The following is a 17876-nucleotide window of genomic DNA, read 5'->3' on the forward strand; positions in this document are numbered from 1 at the left end:
GAGATAGACATGGGTATGTACAGTGCCTAGCACACAAATTACTATCCTGTGTTCCTTTTTTTCTTTCTCTGCCTGAAAGAGTCAAATATCAGGTATGTAAGTGGCTGACTCAGACAGGAAGTGACTACAGTGTGACCCTCACTGATACGAAATTCCAACTATAAAACACTTTCCTAGCAGAAAATGGCTTCTGAGAGCAGGAAAGAGATTAAACGGGTCAATAGTTCATAGATTTTAGCTCTGGCATACTTCAATAAATGTGTCATTGAGCAAAAACAATAAAACAGTTAAAACTTAAAAAATAGATTCACACATAAAATAAAACTGTGGAATATCTTAAAAAGTCATTTTTAGGTGAAGGAAGATAGATACAGTCATTTATTTCATTAGTTTGTGGGATGCACTAGGAATAAAATTGTGTCTACATTGGAACTGTCAACATGGATATATTGGACTTGTATGTTTAAACTAATGAAGTAATTTTTTTTTAATTATTATTTTAACCAATATTCTGTATTCATTTGTACGCATAAGAAAGGAGAGTGTGTCAAACTCAGAGATGGATTAAGGTGAAATGGGGCCCTGGGTAAGTAACAACGTTGGTCCCACCCTTCATGACGCCCTGGCTTTTTTGGTAAATTTTGGTGGGAGCTAGCATCAACCAGGCCCCTAGTCTCTCTCTAGGCCCCAGTCATCTGCCTAAGATGCCTTGTGGATGATCCGGATGTGGTTCAACTGAAACCTGATTTCTTTGTATGTGCATAGTGTGATAGGTTTATAAGGTTCACTATACTCTTCTGATTATGTTTGTTTGCACTCTTGAGATGACATTCTGCCCCTTTGTTGCATTAGGTGCCCTCTCCTGAGTATGGAGTCGCCCTGCGGTTTGAAGGCTATGAGCTGAAAGGACAATACTCTTACGCTCCTTGTATTCAGGGACAGTGGAACATCCACAGCTGGAGGTAAATAAGGATTTATCTCAGACTATATCATTAAACTTGAAAGTCAAGATATCCTAATGCCTGACTCTTACCTATTTTGGTCAGGAGGAGGAGCTTCTACAGATAAAAATGTAGTTTTAACCCACTCTATTCCACTTTTTTGACCACCCACATTCTTCCCAGCACTTATAGTGCTGCCTATAATTATTCATACCCCTGGCAAATTTTGACTTAAAGTTACTTTTATTCAACCAGCAAGTCATTTTTTAATGGGAAAATACATAGGTGTCTCCTAAAAGATAATAAGATAATAAGACAATGTACAAAAGGCATTGTTGTGGAAAACAAAAAACAAAAACAAAACAAAACAAAAAAAAAACTTTGCTCAGCATTTCCTTACATTTGAGCAAAAAGTGTCCAGCCCAAAATGATTCACATCCTTCTCAATAATCAATCGAAAGACCTTTATTGGCTTGGCTATTACAGCGATCAAAAGCTTCCTATAATTGCAGACCAGCTTTTTGCATGTCTCCACAGGTATTTTTGCCTATTCATCTTTAGCAATGAGATGATAGCTCCAAATCTTTCAGGTTGGAGGATCTTCTTGCCATCACCCTGATCTTTAGCTCCCTCCACAGATTCTCAATTGGATTCAAGTCAGAACTCTGGCTGGGCCACTCCAAAACATTAATGTTGTTGTCTGCTAACCATTTCTTCACCACTTTTGCTGTGTGTTTTGGGTCATTGTCATGCTGGAATGTCCACTGGTGCCCAAACCCAAGTTGGGGTATGAATAATTATGGGCAGCACTGTCCGTTTTTCCATAGTGCAGGAGATGATCCAGCCCAGTGAGTGCTGCAGTGGCGGGGATCCAGCAGGTAGCGCTAGAGGGAATCAAAGCGTCAGACTTTGCCCCACAGTTTGATCTACATAGGGTGACTCTGTGCCGGACTAGGCCTGGCAATGGGATGCCGTGCTCAAATGCGTCAGATATCTAACTCATGTGGAGTAGCAAAATGTTATTTTACCGAGTTTGAAAAACATTTTTCCTTTGAATTTCTAAAATAGATTTTGCCAATGCTTCTTTTTGAATTTTTTTGTACTTGTTCCCACTATTTCCCTTTAATATACAGAGCTATTTTGGTACAATAGCATGTATGGGGCCTTGCTATTACCTGCTAAAGTTGCCAAAAAATACCATGTAATTGTGAAATTCCAGTTCTTCTTGATTACAGGAACAAAATGAATTAAATTTTTTCTCGGATTTCACATTGCAATTTCGCAATTGCGAATTACGATTCAGAATTACGTTTATGCAAATTCCACGCTCATCATTGCTCAGTAGCAAGGCTTTTGCATTACAAGTTCCTCCCAATAACTGAAACAAAAGTTTGCCTTCTTTTTGGTCCTTTGTAGCCCCCTTACACACTCCAATGAGTTCTGGTTCACCAGGCGCAGTAGTTCTGCGCCTGCGCAGTACAGTCCGTAGGACGTCCAATGACGTCAGCACGCTCGTGTGAGACGCACGTTGGAGCACAAGGAGACGCCCGAGCAGGAAGCCGGCCTGGCCAGATCGGGTGCGCCACCGAAGAAGATCGGGAGCCTCTAGAGCGGCGTCGAGGGCACGTCCTGCCTGCCATGGGCTGGAGGAAGCTCCAGGTAAGTGGATTCATATTTTTATTTTTTTTAAAAACACAGTGGATACTCCCTTTAAAGAAGTTTGGCTTTGAAGAAGATGGGCAATAATATTTTTTCCTGGTATACCTTTAGGTTCTTACGCCTATCAGTTATCACAAATCCCAGATACTTACTAAGTCTGTGGCAGATGTCATTGCAGATAGTCCTGTTGTCTTCTGAATTTGCACTGCCATGCCACTGCATTGTCCTGGCTTCCCGCAGATCCTTCTAGGAGAGAGGAGTGACAAACATGCCCCTCAGAGTCCCTTCATCACTCCATTGGTGGGGATGCATTGCTGTTTGAGCCAGTAACTTCCAGCATGGGGATTTGTGAAATGACTCATGGACAACTGTGAGACATGGCAGAGCAGTACTGGTACACAACCTCGAAACGTCTTGTTTATGGAGGGAGACATATTTTTGATGAAAATGAATATGATTTTGTGAGCAGAAGTGAGCATTATTGGATTTTTACATCCAGAAGTCCAGCAATACTCAAAGGACATTGCTAAAGCCATGGAAAACCTTGATTGAGCATCCATCTGTTGAGGAATAGTGGTAAGGATTAGTGTTGCTTGAATCTGCCCGAGTTCTGTTAGAGGACAATTTGGCCAAATGAGTTCCAAGCAACAATTACTTGGGAGAGGACATAACTCTTTCTGACTCTTCTAAAAGGCGTTTATTTGCTTATTCCACTGTAGCTGTTTGTCTCTGTCCTTGTTGAAGAGTTTTCCCGCACTTTTTGTCGAGAGAGGGAGAGGGAAGGATTCTGCCTGATAGGAAACTAACGGTAATGAAGTTTCGGTTGGTCTTTATGAAGTATAACATCTGATACAGGCTGTTTTTTGTCCACAGGAAGTGTGGGTTACGAGTTCTCAGACCGTACACTGAGAGGATCAAAGGCAAGTCAGAGAACTTCACCGTGACATTTGCATGTCCAAGTTCTCTGACGGGTCCAGGAATACAGGCCTCGTACAGCCTCTACAATCAGTCAGACCGTGAGTGTCCTCGTTGCATAGTTTCCTCCCCAATGCCTCTTTATAATGTAATAGTTCTTCAGCGTTGTCACATAACCCCTGTATGTTTGTGCAGCCTGTCCTGGGGAGTTCTTGTGCGCGTCTGGTGAGTGTGTCCCCTTATGTGACGGCGTTAAGGACTGCCAAGACGGGTTGGATGAAAGGAACTGTGGTGAGTAAACGGCATGACAAAGGCATGACAAAGGCATAATAAAGGCATAACAAAGGCATAATAAAGGCACGACAAAGGCATGATAAAGGCATGAAAAAAGGCATGATTAAGGCATGATAAAGGCATGAGAAAGGCATGACAAAGGTATGATAAAGGCATGACAAAGCATGATAAAGGCAAGACAAAGGCATGATAATGATGTATGATATGTTAATACATATAAAACACTAATCCATCTATCATTTGGTGCCTAAACACGTGGGCTCTGGAGAGCGATTGCCGGAACCCTGAATTACCCGTGCTATAGCAGCACCCAACTCAGGCGCAACTCAGGCGATTTCATTGACTCCTGACCCTGTGATCAATGTGAGCCAATTAGATCACAGGGTCAGAAGCCAATTAAATCGCTCCTGACCGACTCACGGAGCTCTGCCGTCGTACCGACAGCAGGGTGAGTGGTCTGCAGCGCCAGGAGAGCGTCGCGATCGGCGGTAACGTGCGGCGGGTTAATTGAAATCTACACACTGGCAGGTATAACAGGTCCTAGACAGTATGAAGCAATCAATATCCGCACAATGTCTCCAAAAATCCAAAATTTATTCAGGACGTATCCCAATCAGATAAAAAAGCGAGTACTTAAACTGACATGTTTCGAACCATCTTGGTTCTTAATCATAGCCATTTTTATGACTTACATCCACAAGGTTTTATAGGGGGTGGTGGGCGGAACCAGGAAGTGTGACAGACCGGCCACACCCAATAAGGGTGGTTTCAAAAGGTCAGCACACTCAAGAAAGGTCGCCACAGCAGCCTCTACAACACTGTACATATTTCAAATTTATATTAAAAACTTACAGATATATAAAAAACCAAAGAATAGAAAAGCGCACTTGAGATGAAAACACATCAATATATAGCTGTAATGATCGGTGTCAGCAGCCAGAGAGAGAATCTGATCCTTGGCGATCCGCAGTATCCCCAAGAATACAGATATACCCGATTATTGAGGATCTGCGGAATCGTCAATAATCAGATATATCTCTAACCTCTGGACACCTGAGAGAGAAGTGAGTGTTTGGCGTAACAGTAACACTTTGAGGGCTGTACCTCTGGAATAGGTACAGCAGTAGTAAGGAATACTGCACAGGAGGATGTTCCTTCCACTAGCCTAGATTCTCCCGGGGGAGGAGCTAGGCAGGACATGGGAAGGACAGAGCGTGAGTGACACCAGTGAGAGGGTGTCACTAACAGTTCTGGGAACTGCCTCTAACAGTAAGGCCAGTTCTCGAGGTCGGGCAAGCCAGGTCGTTAACACACAGACAGATAAAGTACAGAATCAGGAGGCAGATACGGAATCCGATAACAGGCAGGGTTTGGCAACGGAGTATCAGAGTAACGAGGTACAGAATCAGTAGGCAGATACAGAGTCCAGGAACGAGCAGAGTTTGGCAACAGGATATCAGAAATAGCACGGTACAGAATCAGAGTTCAGAAGGAATAGTCAGGCAGGCAGAAGGTCATAACAAATAATACAGTTCAATATTCCTAACGCTAAGGTGTGAGCTCCGTGATCATCAACACCTTTGGAAACTATGCTAGAACACAGATACTGACAAGGTCTGAGTGCTACCACATAGTGATCGCAATGGCAGACAACCAGCAACTGACAAGCAGCAGAATATATAGTTGCTGGACTATGCCGCCCCGCCCGAGCCATTCAACCAATCATGAGTCCTGCAGGAATCAGCTGATCTTCCTGATCAGCTGACACTTCCCCTGCTGGTATAAAGGTCCTGAGTTTAGGCCCGCGGGCGCGTAGCTCTCCATCTGCCTAAGTGCACTAACAGACCCAGCCACACCAAGCGCACGCTGCTGCATGCAAACCGCCGCGTTGGACGTGGAAACAGCCGCTTTGCTGTCATGACATGCGGCAGCTTTTCCGCATTCCACCATACTACCAGACGCGTGTCTATGCGTGCAAACCGCCGCGTCGGACGCGGAGTCAGCCGCCCTGCTCCTGGTACATGCGGCAGCTTTTCCGCGTTTTCTCACAATAGCAGAGCAAGATGAATATATGCACTTAGGAAATAATTCCAAAGAAAAATAAAGATGAAACAAGAAACAACAACAAGGACAAGATAAAGCGGGGGGGGGGGGGGGGGTTCATTATCTTCTGTGTTTAAACTAGCCGGTCACTAAAGCTAAATCCCACCTTGCATTCATACCAAGGGGGGCCCTAGTCCCTAAACAAAAAATCCAATAAGCCTCTCTTTTACGAATCATGGCTAAAAGATCTCCCCCTCTTTTGGGTAAAAAGACCCTCTCAATGCCCTGAAATCGGAAGCTGGGCATGTCTCCCCCATGTTCTGAGCGAAAATGTTTCGCCACATTGGAGATACTATTTGTGAGCCAACCGGCCCCCAAATAGTGTTCAGCAATACGGGCCTTCAAAGGCCTAGTAGTGCATCCTACATATTGGACAGAACAGCACAAGTGATCAAATAGATTACATTTTGTGTGTTGCAGTTAATGAAATGTTTGATGGGGGAGACATGTCCATTGGAAAGGGAAACAAAAACCCAGACTATTGTTTTGAGAGGGTCTTTTTATCCAAAAGAGGGGGAGATCTTTTAGCCATGATTCGTAAAAGAGAGGCTTATTGGATTTTTTGTTTAGGGACTAGGGCCCCCCTTGGTATGAATGCAAGGTGGGATTTAGCTTTAGTGACCGGCTAGTTTAAAAACAGAAGATAACGACCCCCCCCCCCCCCCCCCCCCCCTGCTTTATCTTGTCCTTGTTGTTGTTTCTTGTTTCATCTTTATTTTTTATTGGAATTATTTCCTAAGTGCATATATTCATCTTGCTCTGCTATATATTGATGTGTTTTCATCTCAAGTGCGCTTTTCTTTTCTTTGGTTTTTTATATATCTGTAAGTTTTTAATATAAATTTGAAATATGTACAGTGTTGTAGAGGCTGCTGTGGCGACCTTTCTTGAGTGTGCTGACCTTTTGAAACCACCCTTATTGGGTGTGGCCGGTCTGTCACACTTCCTGGTTCCGCCCACCACCGCCTATAAAACCTTGTGGATGTAAGTCATAAAAATGGCTATGATTAAGAACCAAGATGGTTCGAAACATGTCAGTTTAAGTACTCGCTTTTTTATCTGATTGGGATACGTCCTGAATAAATTTTGGATTTTTGGAGACATTGGGCTTGATTCACAAAGCGGTGATAAACCAGTTAAAGACTTTAGGCATGATAAGTTTAGGCATGATAAGTTTAGGCATGATAAGTTTAGGCATGATAAGTTTAGATAAGTTTAGATCGCACGCAAAGTCCTGCACGCAAAGCAGCGCCATTAAACTCTATGCAAAGTGCACCAGACTTTGCTAGCGCAAAACTTTTGATCAGCTGTGCACTGCGGTGCTAACCCAGTTGGCGCTTAAACTTATCACACCTAAAAACTTATCACACCTAAACTTATCACACCTAAACTTATCATGCCTAAACAGAGTTTAGGCGTGATAAAGGGCTTTTCACCAGGGTGCTAACTGTTAGCACCGCTTTGTGAATCAGGCCCCTTGTGCGGATATTGATTGCTTCATACTGTGTTCCGGGCTGGGCAGCCCTTTTTTCCAGCACTGTTTTCCATTTTGTGAGTGGAGCGGTATTTTTTCTGCTCTTTCTAGGTCCTAGACAGGGAGTAGATTTCAATTAGCGTGGTTCGAAAGCGGTTAAAAAAAGGCGGAGAACATACTGTGCTGTGCTCATCATGTAACATTAAAACATTAACATGTTGCTGAAATTTTCATGATTTGTGATCCATTATTCATTTGAAATGTGTCTTTTCTAACATCTTCATCATCTGCCCTCTCTCCACAATATCCTAGTGGCTATCCAGAGACACGCAGTATACAGGGAACTGCACACATAATGATTAATGCAGCACATAAAGAGCTGTGCTTAAAGTGCATTGACCCGCGTCAACTATTCACTCAGAGCTCATTTGATGAAAGTCAGCTGACTCGTACGGTAACGGCATTGTAGCCATTGCTAAAGCTTTTATGTGTTGGCTTATCAAATACATAATTTTTCTCATATGGTTATTTCCATTTCTTGTTCATATTAAAGCAGCAGTCTCAGCCATACTCTCCTAGGAAAAAAAACACATATAAAAGTAGATAACTACTTGCTGTACTAACATAACAGATGTATTGTACTGTCCATGTTTTGATTTCCATGAATTGTATATAGCAAATAAAGATAATAGTGTTCCTGGCATTAGCCATCTTGATTCCCTCTGATTGAAGCCAATCCTGATGTCATTTCCTCCCTTACTCTTTTTTTCCTCCTAGAAACTGCACTGTCATAGCTAGCTTGCTTTGTAATCACATGAGAGCACAAGCATACAGATCTTATTTCAGCTCACACTGAACAGTCAGTGAGGAGCAGGAATGTGGAAGGGGAGATAACAATCTTCCCTCTCTCCGTCTGCTCTGCGAGCCAGTCTGACTGAGATGAGATTTATTACAGCAGAACCATTTCTGAATAGATTGGAGTGCTTGCAATGCAGGGAGAGGTTCCAGGCTGCATAATACACAGAGCGGTGGGTATGGAATTTGATTTTGTGGCTCTTTTAAACTGAGCATTTATTATGATTGTTCTCCAGTGTGCCCTGCCCAGTACCAGTGCTCAGAAGGGGAATGCATTAATTCCACAAAGATCTGTGATGGGACAAAAGATTGCATCAATGGTACGGATGAAGAGCAGTGTGACCAAGGTATTACATTCATCTTCTTATGGTCGTCATTTTCTCTAGTGTATTGGATGCCTCTCTGTAGTACTAGTAATAAAACCAAATTTGCATTCTCAGTGCAAAAAATTCCAGTATACCAGACCCAGGCAATCGGTTTCTGATGAAGGCGAGACTGCTGAAACCGTTGGTCGGGATTTTTATTATGTGTGATAAAACCAACCAAGTGTATTTGCGTTGGTGCTTCTTTGACATTTGGTGCAATCTGCACAATTGTGCTCCCCTTGCTTCCCATACTCAGGACACGTGACCGGCCTGAAGTGTGGATGACGTATGAGGAAGCTTGGCGGGGTTACATTGCTTGAGACGGAACCACACTGAGGTTCCTCCTTGCAGGCCTCATGATACACACCCTGCCTGGTCCATGTCGTTGTAGCTGTTTGGAGGTTTATTCCAGCGTATTTGGAAGACACTTTGTAATATGTTCATTCTCTGATCACAAGAGCCGGTAAGTACGTCTGCACTCGCTGCCCGGTCAGTTGGGCGCAGGGTGACCTAAATGACAGCTCACCCTGTCACTACTGTAATTCAGGGTGGTATTAAATACTGTTCCTCCTCCGACTCAACTCGGAGGAAGAAGTAATTGGGGGTTCGGCAATCGCTGGCAAACAAATTACACTTTAACTGCTAACCGACCGCTCCACGCCAATTGGCATGAACGCGGCGGCAGCCTCAGGACTGCTCTATGCCGATTGGCGTGAATGGCTTCTTATGGGGCTAGCAGGAAATCGCACACGCTGATGCATAGGTGTCGCCCAAAAGATAATAAGACGATGTACAAGAGGCATTATTGTGCAGTAGGGGAAAAACCTCTCAGCTTTTATTTACATTTGAGCAAAAAAGTGTCCAGTCCAAAATTATTCATACCCTTCTCAATAATCAACAGAAAAGCCTTTATTACAGCAATCAAACGCGTCCTATAATTGCAGACCAGCTTTTTGCCCATTCATCTTCAGCAATGTGCTCCAAATCTTTCAGGTTGGAGGGTCTTCTTGGATTCTTTTTCCCCTCTCTCACTATCCTCCTGGCCAGCACAGGTGTCATTTTTGGCTTCCAACCACATCCTCTGAGATTTACCAAAGTCCCAAAATTACTTGCTGGTTGAATAAAAGTAACTTTAAGTCAAAATTTGCCAGGGGTATGAATAATAATGGGCAGAACTGTAGATGTATTGGCATGATCTAAGTGCTTTAGAACTCATTGTTGCATTATTGCTATTGAGATTTTCCCAACTAAAGTGGAATTTTGTTTTCATGCATATTCTTCTCACCGCACAGCCGCTCCTTGTGGTGCCTATAACTATAAGTGTGCAGACGGGACCTGTGTGAAGAAGATAAACCCTGAGTGTGACTCGGTGGAGGACTGCAGAGATGGCTCTGATGAAAAGAACTGTGGTGAGAACTCGCGTGTAATGCTGATGGGATTACGAGAGAGCAGGAACAGCCAACCAGTAGAGGACAGTCACGAGAGCGGGAACAGCCAGGCAGTAGAGGGCAGTCACGAGAGAGCGGGAACAGCCAGGCAGTAGAGGGCGGTCGCGAGAGAGCAGGAACAGCCAGGCAGTAGAGGGCAGTCATGAGAGAGCGGGAACAGCCAGGCAGTAGAGGGCAGTCATGAGAGAGAGGGAACAGACAGGCAGTAGAGGGCAGTCATGAGAGAGCGGGAACAGCCAGACAGGAGAGGGCAGTCATAAGAGAGCGGGAACAGCCAGGCAGTAGAGGGCAGTCATGAGAGAGCGGGAACAGCCAGGCAGTAGAGGGCAGTCATGAGAGAGAGGGAACAGCCAGGCAGTAGAGGGCAGTCATGAGAGAGCGGGAACAGCCAGACAGTAGAGGGCAGTCATGAGAGAGCGGGAACAGCCAGGCAGTAGAGGGCAGTCATGAGAGAGCGGGAACAGCCAGGCAGTAGAGGGCAGTCATGAGAGAGCGGGAACAGCCAAGCAGTAGAGGGCAGTCATGAGAGAGCGGGAACAGCCAGGCAGTAGAGGGCAGTCGCGAGAGAGCGGGAACAGCCAGGCAGTAGAGGGCAGTCATGAGAGAGCGGGAACAGCCAGGCAGTAGAGGGCAGTCATGAGAGAGCAGAAACAGCCAGGCAGTGGAGAGCAGTCATGAGAGAGCAGGAACAGCCAGGCAGTAGAGGGCAGTCACGAGAGAGTGGGAACAGCCAGGCAGTAGAGGGCAGTCATGAGAGAGCGGGAACAGCCAGGCAGTAGAGAGCAGTCACGAGAGAGCAGGAACAGCCAGGCAGTAGAGGGCAGTCACGAGAGAGCAGGAACAGCCAGGCAGTAGGGGGCAGTCACGAGAGAGTGGGAACAGCCAGGCAGTAGAGGGCAGTCATGAGAGAGCAGGAACAGCCAGGCAGTAGAGGGCAGTCACGAGAGAGTGGGAACAGCCAGGCAGTAGAGGGCAGTCATGAGAGATCAGGAACAGCCAGGCAGTAGAGGGCAGTCATGAGAGAGCAGGAACAGCCAGGCAGTAGAGAGCAGTCACGAGAGAGTGGGAACAGCCAGGCAGTAGAGGGCAGTCATGAGAGATCAGGAACAGCCAGGCAGTAGAGGGCAGTCATGAGAGAGCAGGAACAGCCAGGCAGTAGAGGGCAGTCACGAGAGAGCGGGAACAGCCAGGCAGTAGAGGGCAGCCATGAAAGAGCAGGAACAGCCAGGCAGTAGAGGGCAGTCACGAGAGAGCGGGGAACAGCCAAGCAGTAGAGGGCAGTCACGAGAGAGTGGGAACATCCAGGCAGTAGAGGGCAGTCATGAGAGAGCGGGAACAGGCAGGCAGTAGAGGGCAGTCATGAGAGAGCGGGAACAGCCAGGCAGTAGAGGGCAGTCACGAGAGAGCAGGAACAGCCAGGCAGTAGAGGGCAGTCACGAGAGAGCAGGAACAGCCAGGCAGTAGAGGGCAGTCACGAGAGAGCAGGAAAAGCCAGGCAGTAGAGGGCAGTCATGAGAGAGTGGGAACAGCCAGGCAGTAGAGGGCAAAAAAAAGTGTACTTTGGGAACTTGTAATTTCTAAATGAATAATAATACTTATGCACAGAAGCAAATATGATAACCGTATGGCATATAAAAAAGTAGGAAAACATGTTTTTATTGAATATTATGTCAGGGGTTTATATCGCTTTAATATGTTTGGGCAAGGTGTTGCCTCATTTCTTTTTTGCCTAGGATACACTGCTATGAGAACTTGTGCTTATCTCTCCCTCAGCCTGTGGTGTTCAGAAACTGGAGAGTCGTCTTGTTGGAGGCACGCAGGCCCAGGAAGGGGAGTGGCCTTGGCAGGCCAGCCTGCAGGTGCGGGGAGCTCACCTGTGCGGAGGAACCTTGGTGGCTGATAGGTGGATTCTGACTGCTGCACATTGCTTCACACCAGAAAGGTAAATGATAGTGATGAGCAGAAATTATGCCTATACATAATTACGCATCGTAATTTGCATTTACGCATCGTAACCCTTGTGGGGTTTAAGGGTTAGGCCTTAGGTGGGTAGTTTGTGCTGGGGTGGGGTTTAAGGGTTAGGCATTAGGTAGATAGCTTGTGGGGTTTAAGGTTTAGGCATTAGGTAGCTAGTTTGTGTGGTGGGGGTTTAAGGGTTAGGCGCTAGGTAGGTCATTTGTGCAGGAAGGTTAAGTGTTAGGTAGTTTGTGTGGTGGAGGTAATAAGGAATAGGCGTTGGGGGGGGGGGGGGGGTTCTGTGTGAGAGTAGGGTTAGGTTTGGGCATAGTAAAATATCTGTATTTAATACCAATATTTTACTATCAGCATTACTGGGCACTCAAATTTCCAGACACCTTTATTTAATGTACGCCCCCTGCCTGCTGCTACCATAGCTATCCGGGCCGCCCTGCTGCTTCTGAACTGTTACTACACAGCTTGGTGCCCTTTGAGAACTTGTGTTACTGCCTTTTTGTGTCTGAATCACGTCAATATCACGCCTTCTGCCGAAGTTCCGATGTCCCGTCTGATATTAGCCTAATTCTGAAAAGGAGTCAGGGCTGTAGTACAAAAGTGGAACAGCTGTTTGTAGCAGCTGGTCTGCTTAATTTTCCTGGTGTTAGATGCCTAGAGCAAGAGACTTAATTCTTCCATTTTTTCATAAAGGATGAGTGCATTTTGTAAGAAAAACAAAAACAAAACATTTGTGTGAACTGATTCATACCTAGTGTTGGGCGAACAGTGTTCGCCACTGTTCGGGTTCTGCAGAACATCACCCTGTTCGGGTGATGTTCGAGTTCGGCCGAACACCTGATGGTGTTCGGCCAAACTGTTCGGCCATATGGCCGAACTAAGAGCGCATGGCCGAACGTTACCCGAACGTTCGGCTAGCGCTGTGATTGGCCGAACGGGTCACGTGTAGTGTTGGGCGAACATCTAGATGTTCGGGTTCGGGCCGAACATGGCCGCGATGTTCGGGTGTTCGAGCCGAACTCCGAACATAATGGAAGTCAATGGGGACCCGAACTTTCGTGCTTTGTAAAGCCTCCTTACATGCTACATACCCCAAATTTACAGGGTGTGTGCACCTTGGGAGTGGGTACAAGAGGAAAAAAACATTTTGCAAAAAGAGCTTATAGTTTTTGAGAAAATCGATTTTAAAGTTTCAAAGGGAAAACTCTCTTTTAAATGCGGGAAATGTCTGTTTTCTTTGCACAGGTAACATGCTTTTTGTCGGCATGCAGTCATAAATGTAATACATATAAGAGGTTCCAGGAAAAGGGACCGGTAACGCTAACCCAGCAGCAGCACACGTGATGGAACAGGAGGAGGGTGGCGCAGGAGGAGAAGGCCACGCTTTGAGACACAACAACCCAGGCCTTGCATGAGGACAAGAAGCGTGCGGATAGCAATTTGCATTTTGTCGCCATGCAGTCATAAATGTAATACAGATAAGAGGTTCAATAAACAGGGACCGGAAACGCTAACCCATCACAGATGTTCATTGTTCATGTTACTTGGTTGGGGTCCGGGAGTGTTGCGTAGTCGTTTCCAATCCAGGATTGATTCATTTTAATTTGAGTCAGACGGTCTGCATTTTCTGTGGAGAGGCGGATACGCCGCCGATCTGTGACGATGCCTCCGGCAGCACTGAAACAGCGTTCCGACATAACGCTGGCTGCCGGGCAAGCCAGCACCTCTATTGCGTACATTGCCAGTTTGTGCCAGGTGTCTAGCTTCGATACCCAATAGTTGAAGGGTGCAGATGGATTGTTCAACACAGCTATGCCATCTGACATGTAGTCCTTGACCATCTTCTCCAGGCGATCGGTGTTGGAGGTGGATTTGCACGCTTGCTGTTCTGTGTGCTGCTGCATGGGTGTCAGAAAATTTTCCCACTCCAAGAACACTGCCGATACCATTCGCTTTTGGGCACTAGCTGCGGCTTGTGTTGTTTGCTGCCCTCCTGGTCGTCCTGGGTTTGCGGAAGTCAGTCTGTCGGCGTACAACTGGCTAGAGGAGGGGGAGGATGTCAATCTCCTCTCTAAAGTCTCCACAAGGGCCTGCTGGTATTCTTCCATTTTGACCTGTCTGGCTCTTTCTTCAAGCAGTTTTGGAACATTGTGTTTGTACCGTGGATCCAGAAGGGTATAAACCCAGTAATTGGTGTTGTCCAGAATGCGCACAATGCGTGGGTCGCGTTCAATGCAGTCCTAGGCCGAAGAGCTCATAGCCTAGGGTCACAAAAACCTGTTTATTTGGGCAATTTCAATGGTGGCGAGTCTGACGTACATAAATCGCAGCAATGGCCGTTAGCAACGTCTGAATCTCACGAAATGTCTCATGCAGGTAGAAGAAATATTGTTAGACTTGGGCTCCAAAGATGGGTTCCCTACATCTCTGCAAACCAGAGTTACAGGGCTCCAAATTTGGTAAAATCCCCTATAGGCTTTCATTGGGCCTCCTATTTACAGTTCCAAAATCTCACATCTTTTCAAAGGGCAATTGCTCAGCAGTGGCAAATTTTCTAGCATTGTAGGGACCCTTAGGGGGAACATGACTGGTGAGTTTCGGGCCCCTAGGCCGAAGAGGTCATAGCCTAGGGTCACAAAAACCTGTTTATTTGGGCTATTTCAATGGTAGTGATGGTGACGTACATAAATCTCAGCCATGGCCGTTAGCAACGTCTGAATCTCACGAAATGTCTCATGCAGGTAGAAGACATATTGTTAGACTTGGATTCTAAAGATGGGGTCCCTACATCTCTGCAAACCAGAGTTACAGGGGTCCAAAATTGGTAAAATCCCCCATAGGATTTCATTGCCTCCCTATTTCACTTTCCAAAATCTCACATCTTTTCAAAGGGCAATGGCTCAGCAGTACCAAATTTTCTAGCATTGTAGGGACCCTTAGGGGGAACATGACTGGTGAGTTTCGGGCCCCTAGGCCGAAGAGGTCATAGCCTAGGGTCACAAAAACCTGTTTATTTTGGCTATTTCAATGGTAGTGATGGTGACGTACATAAATCTCAGCCATGGCCGTTAGCAACGTCTGAATCTCACGAAATGTCTCATGCAGGTAGAAGACATATTGTTAGACTTGGATTCCAAAGATGGGGTCCCTACATCTCTGCAAACCAGAGTTACAGGGGTCCAAAATTGGTAAAATCCCCCATAGGATTTCATTGCCTCCCTATTTCACTTTCCAAAATCTCACATCTTTTCAAAGGGCAATGGCTCAGCAGTACCAAATTTTCTAGCATTGTAGGGACCCTTAGGGGGAACATGACTGGTGAGTTTCGGGCCCCTAGGCCGAAGAGGTCATAGCCTAGGGTCACAAAAACCTGTTTATTTGGGCTATTTCAATGGTAGTGATGGTGACGTACATAAATCTCAGCCATGGCCGTTAGCAACGTCTGAATTTCACGAAATGTCTCATGCAGGTAGAAGACATATTGTTAGACTTGGATTCCAAAGATGGGGTCCCTACATCTCTGCAAACCAGAGTTACAGGGGTCCAAAATTGGTAAAATCCCCCATAGGCTTTCATTGGGCCTCCTATTTACCGTTCCAAAACCTCACACCATTTCAAAGGGCAATGGCTCAGCAGTGGCAAAACTCACCAGTCATGATCCCCCTAAGGGTCCCTACAATGCTAGAAAAGTTGGTACTGCTGAGCCATTGCCCTTTGAAAAGATGTGAGATTTTGGAAAGTGAAATAGGGAGGCAATGAAAGCCTTTGGGGGATTTTACCAATTTTGGACCCCTGTAACTCTGGTTTGCAGAGATGTAGGGACCCCATCTTTGGAATCCAAGTCTAACAATATGTCTTCTACCTGCATGAGACATTTCGTGAGATTCAGACGTTGCTAACGGCCATGGCTGAGATTTATGTACGTCACCATCACTACCATTGAAATAGCCAAAATAAACAGGTTTTTGTGACCCTAGGCTATGACCTCTTCGGCCTAGGGGCCCGAAACTCACCAGTCATGTTCCCCCTAAGGGTCCATACAATGCTAGAAAATTTGGTACTGCTGAGCCATTGCCCTTTGAAAAGATGTGAGATTTTGGAAAGTGAAATAGGGAGGCAATGAAATCCTATGGGGGATTTTACCAATTTTGGACCCCTGTAACTCTGGTTTGCAGAGATGTAGGGACCCCATCTTTGGAATCCAAGTCTAACAATATGTCTTCTACCTGCATGAGACATTTCGTGAGATTCAGACGTTGCTAACGGCCATGGCTGAGATTTATGTACGTCACCATCACTACCATTGAAATAGCCAAAATAAACAGGTTTTTGTGACCCTAGGCTATGACCTCTTCGGCCTAGGGGCCCGAAACTCACCAGTCATGTTCCCCCTAAGGGTCCCTACAATGCTAGAAAATTTGGTACTGCTGAGCCATTGCCCTTTGAAAAGATGTGAGATTTTGGAAAGTGAAATAGGGAGGCAATGAAATCCTATGGGGGATTTTACCAATTTTGGACCCCTGTAACTCTGGTTTGCAGAGATGTAGGGACCCCATCTTTGGAATCCAAGTCTAACAATATGTCTTCCACCTGCATGAGACATTTCGTGAGATTCAGACGTTGCTAACGGCCATGGCTGAGATTTATGTACGTCACCATCACTACCATTGAAATAGCCAAAATAAACAGGTTTTTGTGACCCTAGGCTATGACCTCTTCGGCCTAGGGGCCCGAAACTCACCAGTCATGTTCCCCCTAAGGGTCCCTACAATGCTAGAAAATTTGCCACTGCTGAGCAATTGCCCTTTGAAAAGATGTGAGATTTTGGAACTGTAAATAGGAGGCCCTATGAAAGCCTATGGGGGATTTTACCAATTTTGGACCCCTGTAACTCTGGTTTGCAGAGATGTAGGGACCTCATCTTTGGAATCCAAGTCTAACAATATGTCTTCTACCTGCATGAGACATTTCGTGAGATTCAGACGTTGCTAACGGCCATGGCTGAGATTTATGTACGTCACCATCACTACCATTGAAATAGCCAAAATAAACAGGTTTTTGTGACCCTAGGCTATGACCTCTTCGGCCTAGGGGCCCGAAACTCACCAGTCATGTTCCCCCTAAGGGTCCATACAATGCTAGAAAATTTGGTACTGCTGAGCCATTGCCCTTTGAAAAGATGTGAGATTTTGGAAAGTGAAATAGGGAGGCAATGAAATCCTATGGGGGATTTTACCAATTTTGGACCCCTGTAACTCTGGTTTGCAGAGATGTAGGGACCCCATCTTTGGAATCCAAGTCTAACAATATGTCTTCTACCTGCATGAGACATTTCGTGAGATTCAGACGTTGCTAACGGCCATGGCTGAGATTTATGTACGTCACCATCACTACCATTGAAATAGCCAAAATAAACAGGTTTTTGTGACCCTAGGCTATGACCTCTTCGGCCTAGGGGCCCGAAACTCACGAGTCATGTTCCCCCTAAGGGTCCATACAATGCTAGAAAATTTGCCACTGCTGAGCAATTGCCCTTTGAAAAGATGTGAGATTTTGGAACTGTAAATAGGAGGCCCTATGAAAGCCTATGGGGGATTTTACCAATTTTGGACCCCTGTAACTCTGGTTTGCAGAGATGTAGGGACCCCATCTTTGGAAACCAAGTCTAACAATATGTCTTCTACCTGCATGAGACATTTCGTGAGATTCAGACGTTGCTAACGGCCATGGCTGAGATTTATGTACGTCACCATCACTACCATTGAAATAGCCAAAATAAACAGGTTTTTGTGACCCTAGGCTATGACCTCTTCGGCCTAGGGGCCCGAAACTCACCAGTCATGTTCCCCCT

At 45.7% G+C, this 17876-nt stretch overlaps 1 protein-coding gene across 2 annotated transcripts in view; it reads left to right on the forward strand.

Moving 5' to 3' along the window:
* The window catches only part of TMPRSS6 (transmembrane serine protease 6), a 122900-nt gene that overhangs the window by 94655 nt on the left and 10369 nt on the right, over positions 1 to 17876 (forward strand). For both annotated transcript variants that reach the window (XM_068255027.1, XM_068255028.1), the window contains 6 exons: positions 853 to 962; positions 3474 to 3616; positions 3711 to 3806; positions 8478 to 8588; positions 9899 to 10015; positions 11828 to 11996. In XM_068255027.1, coding sequence (XP_068111128.1) covers positions 853 to 962; positions 3474 to 3616; positions 3711 to 3806; positions 8478 to 8588; positions 9899 to 10015; positions 11828 to 11996 — 746 coding nt within the window. The remainder of the gene's footprint in view (positions 1 to 852; positions 963 to 3473; positions 3617 to 3710; positions 3807 to 8477; positions 8589 to 9898; positions 10016 to 11827; positions 11997 to 17876) is intronic.

The sequence above is a fragment of the Hyperolius riggenbachi genome, chromosome 9, assembly GCF_040937935.1.
Source record: "Hyperolius riggenbachi isolate aHypRig1 chromosome 9, aHypRig1.pri, whole genome shotgun sequence".
Classification (NCBI taxonomy): Eukaryota; Metazoa; Chordata; class Amphibia; order Anura; family Hyperoliidae; genus Hyperolius; species Hyperolius riggenbachi.